This window comes from Pristiophorus japonicus, chromosome 11 (assembly GCF_044704955.1).
Source record: "Pristiophorus japonicus isolate sPriJap1 chromosome 11, sPriJap1.hap1, whole genome shotgun sequence".
Taxonomy (NCBI): domain Eukaryota; kingdom Metazoa; phylum Chordata; class Chondrichthyes; family Pristiophoridae; genus Pristiophorus; species Pristiophorus japonicus.
In genome coordinates, this window is record NC_091987.1 from 73,893,510 (window position 1) to 73,899,509 (window position 6,000).

The 6,000-nt window shown below is 39.8% G+C and overlaps 1 protein-coding gene across 5 annotated transcripts in view; it reads left to right on the plus strand.

The window, feature by feature from the left end:
• LOC139276083 (general transcription factor IIE subunit 1-like) overlaps window positions 1-5,752 on the plus strand; it is a 109,571-nt gene extending 103,819 nt beyond the window's left edge. For all 5 annotated transcript variants that reach the window (XM_070893542.1, XM_070893545.1, XM_070893543.1 and 2 more), the window contains one exon: window positions 43-5,752. In XM_070893542.1, the coding sequence (XP_070749643.1) occupies window positions 43-461 (419 nt within the window). In that variant the 3' untranslated portion in view covers window positions 462-5,752. The remainder of the gene's footprint in view (window positions 1-42) is intronic.
• Window positions 5,753-6,000: the final 248 nt, after the last annotated feature.

The following is a 6,000-nucleotide window of genomic DNA, read 5'->3' on the forward strand; positions in this document are numbered from 1 at the left end:
ATCCAATTTTTATAAATGTTTCACCTGCTGTGTACATTATAGGTGATATGGATGTTGATTCATACCACGATCGTGAGGGAAAAGGAAACCCAATGGAAGCAAATGAAGAAGTCATGCAAACATTGCTCATCCATGAAAAGAAAAGTACATCAGCAACTGTGGCTGCAGCTGCTGCAATCCCAACTTCAAATGCCAGTGATTCAGAGAGTGATACCAGTGAATCAGAGGATGAATCACCTCGACCACAGGCAGCAGCAGCACCATCATTCCCAGTGATAGCAGCAGAAGAGGATGAAGAGTTTGAAGAGGTGGAGGATGAGCCAACTGTGTTGGTAGCAGGACAGCCATATTCATATAGCCAGGTCAGCCAGTGTCTAGAGCTAGTGACACAGATGACAGCTGAAGAAAAGGAAGCATATATTGCCATGGGACAAAGAATGTTCCAGGATATGTACGACTGATCTGTTGCCACACACATGAACATTTTTAAAGTCCTTATTCTATATTTCCTATGGTTTTATTAGTCAGTGTTTCCACAATTTTAACTGTTTCTGCCAAAGTGTTAAGAGACAGCATTCCTTTCTCAACAAAATTACAGGCTGGATTTTCAAAGTATTTCAAGACAGAAGTATTATTTGCTGAGGCTAAAAAGCTGCAGTGCCCTATAACTTTAAAATTATGTATTTTGGTATTCTTGTTTTTATTGTATATTTCTTTCCTTTAGGTGACACTTAAATTCATGAAACCCCCTTTGAACTGGGACAGTTGAAAGAGGCAATTATACTTGTTGTTCAGCCAATGAGAAATGTTTGTCTGGTATAGTGGACTGGCTTCTGCCAGTTGGATACAGTTCCCTCTTGTCTCGTGCTCCATCAGGCTGTATGGATAATCACTGATCAAACTTGTCAATCTGTGACAGCAAGTACATTTTAAGTGATGAGTAGCCATGAGATTTAAGCTCGGAACCTGCTGGTTTTGGAATCAGTTGCTTATTCACCTGAACTACCAGGCTATCCACCACAGCGTATTTGTCTCTTGGTACAAAATGTATGTGTGTGGTTCTTTAAAGTAAAACAGTTTGTTTTGGCATTTAAAATAAGCATGATTGAGACCAAGGGGAATTTGTAAAAACTGGATGAGCAATGTCACCATTGAAGAGCAGTCAGTTAGCTGTTTCACAAATTTATCCATTTATCGATATTTGTAGGGCATTAAAATATTTCTAAAAAATTGATCAATCCAATTGCCCCTTTGGTTCAGGAGTAAAATTCCCTATCTCTCAGCCATACAGACCATAAACGTTCCAGGTTGAACCTCCAGTTTGTGTTGAGTTAGTTGATTTTATCTGGGACTGTAGAAAGGATGCTTAATTCGCCGCAGAGCCCCAGCTTAGGTAAGCAAAAATCAACTGGGATTTCTGCTTCTGATCGCTATTCAGTCGTCCCTGCTGAAAGTGCATACGTTTAGGCGACAGGATTAGGATCAGTTGTGGTGTCCTCTATGGTCAGACAGCTGCTAGCATTCTGTGTCGAGGCGTGGACACTTGCATGAGGTACCAGTAGATGACTGCCATCTTGGAATTGTGGGAGTCAATGCCTTCAGGAATGGGGTGGGAGGGAGAGAAAATGTGACACAAAAGAATTGATCACATGATTTTGTTTAAGTTTAAACAAAATATGTTGTTTTTATCGGAAATGAAAATATTTTAAATGTAATCATTATAGAGCAGTGCAGTTTTAAAATGAGCTGGACAAGTGCCAAACCATAGTAAACCTGTGTTATAAGCATCAGAGATAAAGCTTAAATATACAGACTGTGTGCACATGGTCTTTGTATGTGATCTGCCTTCTTAAGCTGAGGTTTTGAAATGGTTCAGTAAAGTTTTTATTGTTCTCAGTATCTATGCAACAGAAGATTAATGCAAAGTTAGTTTTTTTAATAGTCTTAACACGGTCAGGTTTCAAACAATACTGCTATTCTAATCTAAACAGAAAATGCTGGAAATACTCAGTAGGTCAGGCAGCATCTGTGGCGAGGGAAACAGAGTTAATAGAGATCACCTTTCATCAGGTCTGAAATATTGGGCTGGATATTTATTGATGCAGCTTGCATAGGATAAGTGAATTTCGGATGGGAAACCCGGAAGTCTGGGTTTCCCTGCATGCTGTGTAGCTTCCCCACCCGGAAGTCAGACTGATTGACAGGCTTGACCTCCAGTCGGGCGGGGAGCACTCTGGTGGAGTCCACAGGGCCAGGTTGGTCCAATCCCGGGAGGTGGGGTTTGATGGTGGGGGAGCTTGGGTTGCCGGGAGGAAGTACTTCTGCTCCTCCTGGCCGACTTACCTTCTCCCCGAGGCTGTCCTCGTCTCGCTGAAGCTGCCGGATATCCCGAGGCCCGATAATCCCGGCTGGCCATAGTAAATCCGAGGCTTCCAGTTTTATTAACATATTTAAAATGTCAACCCGCCTCCTGGGAGCAGGTTGGCTGCCTGCCCCTTTCCCACCTCAGTAAAACCCTGAAGTCGACTGGTTGGAGTTGCTCAGAATCTTTTCCCATTTAACCCCCCAACCACACCCGCTCACCCATGTTAAAATTCCCCCCATTAACTCGTTTTCTTCCGATGCTGCCTGACCAGTTGAACATTTCCAGCATTTTCAATTTTAATTCAGATTTCCAGTATCCGCAGTATTTTACTTTTGTTTTAGCTATTCTAATCTAGCTGTTACAGAAAGTGACATATACAGCCTCATCTTCATTTGTGTGTGTTCCCTCATGCTTTCACTTAAATCAGGCCCAATGTAACATTAAGTCTTTTCGTAACTCATTATAACCCATAACCACTTCTACCATCTTACTGAGTAATCTGCTTTTTGAATATCAGACAGCTAATATGTTACAGCCTAAAAAAAGTGAAAGGAATGTCTTATCAACTCTCCCAGTAACTCTTAACCTTTCCACCTGTACAATTCTACACAGAGGTTTGAACGAAACACTGACAGGATGATGGAAATATATACAGTGGAAAACTAGAAGATCCATTTGCCAAGTTAGAAATATTTAAATAAGATTGAAAACAGTTAAAGTTTTTGTAACAGCAGGGGAGTTGGCCTATCATAAAGAGTATTATCTCATCATGAAGTGTATTTTTATTACATTGTTTATCTGTACAATGGATACTTGAGAGTGGTTACAATGCTGTAATCTAATTGAGAAGGCTGAGGTTACTTCTAAACTGAGAGTGATCCTGGAGTAGAAATATAACCTGAATCTTGAGAATAAGTCTTCAAACTTACTCGCTACTGTCTGGTTTTATCATCTAAACAGTTTAATTTCTATGTTCTATAGCTGGTAATGCATTTTGTGTCTTATGATGGTTATAAAAGGGTATTGATGCCATTACTGCAAGTTTCTGCGAAACTCTCGGTGGCTGATTGCTAGGAAATGCTCTCTGCTGATCTTAATGGACTGTATGTTGTTCTTTCCATGCATGAAAGAGCCACTGTATTGTACTGTTAGTAATGCAATATTGTATTCTACGGGTGTCTCACAGTTACCGAGTGCTGAATTGCAAATAGCTGTTTGTTTTCATTTTCCATGCAGTTGTATAGCAGATCTGGAGGGTGAGATTCAGTCTACGCCCATTAATTCAATAATTGCTTAAGTTAAATTATCTGATGATTCTACGTCTTTAGCACTAAATAACTACTTAGTTGAGTCATTTATGTACATTAAATTCATTATTATTGGATTATTCAATTTTCAGCACAAAAATGCCTTGTCAGGATTAGATTTCCACTGTTGAAACCCATGGAATAAACCAGTGGGGAAAAAGTACCGGAAAAGAGTACTAGAGTCTATTGGCACTATTTTAATGTCATACTATAAGCAGGAAAATAGGCCTTAATGCCCAAAGGAAGAAAAAATTAAAACTGCATTTAAATTCATTAAAGATTTACAGATTACAAGGATTGTTCAATTCACTAATCAATGTCTATAATCTACATTTTTGAGCTGAAGGAATCCAGACCAGGGAAAAATCTATACAGTATGATAGACCAGTGGAAAATGTTTGTTGTACTGCAGTGTGGGCCACTAAATTTCTCCATTTGAGTCTTTGGGCCTGAAATTGAAGAACTTACCGCCCACTGCCGCTGACATTCCTCTCGTCGAACCGCCCAGTGCCACTTTCGACGTGGCCTGGAGTGGGCGGGAGCCGACGTCAGCGAATGGCCAAGTCGTGCAACTGACCTCCGAGCTTCGATATTGATGTGGGCGGCAGAATGGGGGTGGAGGCTGGTCTGTCCCCGACAGTAGGTAGGAAGATGGGGGAAAAAAAGGTTAGTACACGTTTTTTCTTTACAAGGACGGGGTCCCCTGAAGGTCTTCAGTTTTTTTTTAATGCTTTTGCTTTTCAGCTCTTCGACCCTCCATGGGCCCGACTCCATCCTTGGTGGCACTTGGGCGGCAAGTGCCCTTGCCACCGAGAATGAGAGCTCCCGCTGGCTGCTGCCCAGATTAGCAGCATAATTCGCTCATTTGCCGCCCGCTGACCATTGAGGGACCTCTCTGATGAAAATCTCGCCGAAAGTACCATCAGGTACCTCAGCGGCCATTGGCGGTCCTTTGGGCGGGCAGAGGCCTTCATCAAATTCAGGCCCTTTGAGTATTTAGATAACTCACTAGCAGCATCCAGTGACAAAAATCAAATACTGCAGTAATATAGAATATTACTGCTCATTACTACTGCAGTAGTGGATTCTGCACGAGTTAACTATACATCACAGAAGGTCAATTGAAAGATATTTTCGCTTTCTTTACGTAAACAAAAATGAAAAATTTGGTTTCATCATAATAAAAATTGGCCCTAATCTCTTGCATGCAGTATACAGCGACCAATTTTAGTAATTTAGATTGTACAGTGCCACAAAATGAATAAAATATAACCAACTGGTTTTGTGATAGTGAGGGAAGGTTCCTCACCTCTTACATGCTGATATAGAAATTGTATTTTCGCAATTGTTCTAACATCCAACCTACAACAGTGAAGAGACACTCATTCTCACTCTCAAAAAAAAACCAGCTGGAAATACTCAGCAGGCCAGGCAGTGTCTATGTAGAGGGAAACAAAGTTAATGTTTCAGGTCAACGTTTCATCACTCTCTCAACATGTCTTTCCTATTTTTCTCAAATACAGCATTATACAGAGAAGGTGAATAAATTTCAGTTGTCCTTAATCTCATGCACAAGTGTGATTTACCATTATACATCCAACAGTACAGAAAAAATTACTCGGACTTTCAAATATCTTGATTTCTTCTTGGAGCACAGCCCAGAAGATTTGTTCCGGTATATAATTCTTCTGTATACAAAAACATTGTTTGCAATTGTCCTAGGTTTTGGTGGGGTGGGGTGGGGTGGGTGAGAAGGATATGTAGATTCTAAAATGCTTGTACTTGAGCTTACATGTTCTCAAGCAGGAAATAAAGCAAGGGAATCATTTGACAAATATCTGGAGAAAGAGGTAACATTCTAACATCACTTCATGTCCAAAAACTTTTGTAAATTCTGACTTTGTTCAGCTTAACAATAAGCTTTCTCAGAAGTGGTAAATTATCCACAATTAGAATTAAAATTGTACTCTTTAAAGAGAATATTCTTTTAAAAACAAAACCACAACCAGTGTCTTTTACTTCGTGATTTTTATTCAATCAGTTTTATTTGCTTATATTTGGAAATAAATGCTTTGCAATATGTTAATTGTGTCAGTAATTGCTTTAGATAATACCTCAGTTCACCTGTCTTGCTTTGCTGAATTTTATCAGTTATTAAGTAACACAAAAGAGAGTTTGACAAATTCCATATTCTACAAATAGAGGTAGGAAGAACTATGGAAAAAAAAACCTTACAGCTAACGTAAAAGGAAATAGTAAACATTTTTATAAACACATTTGGTAAAAAAATCTTTTAAGAAGGGGTTTGGCCTCTCAAATGAGTATGGT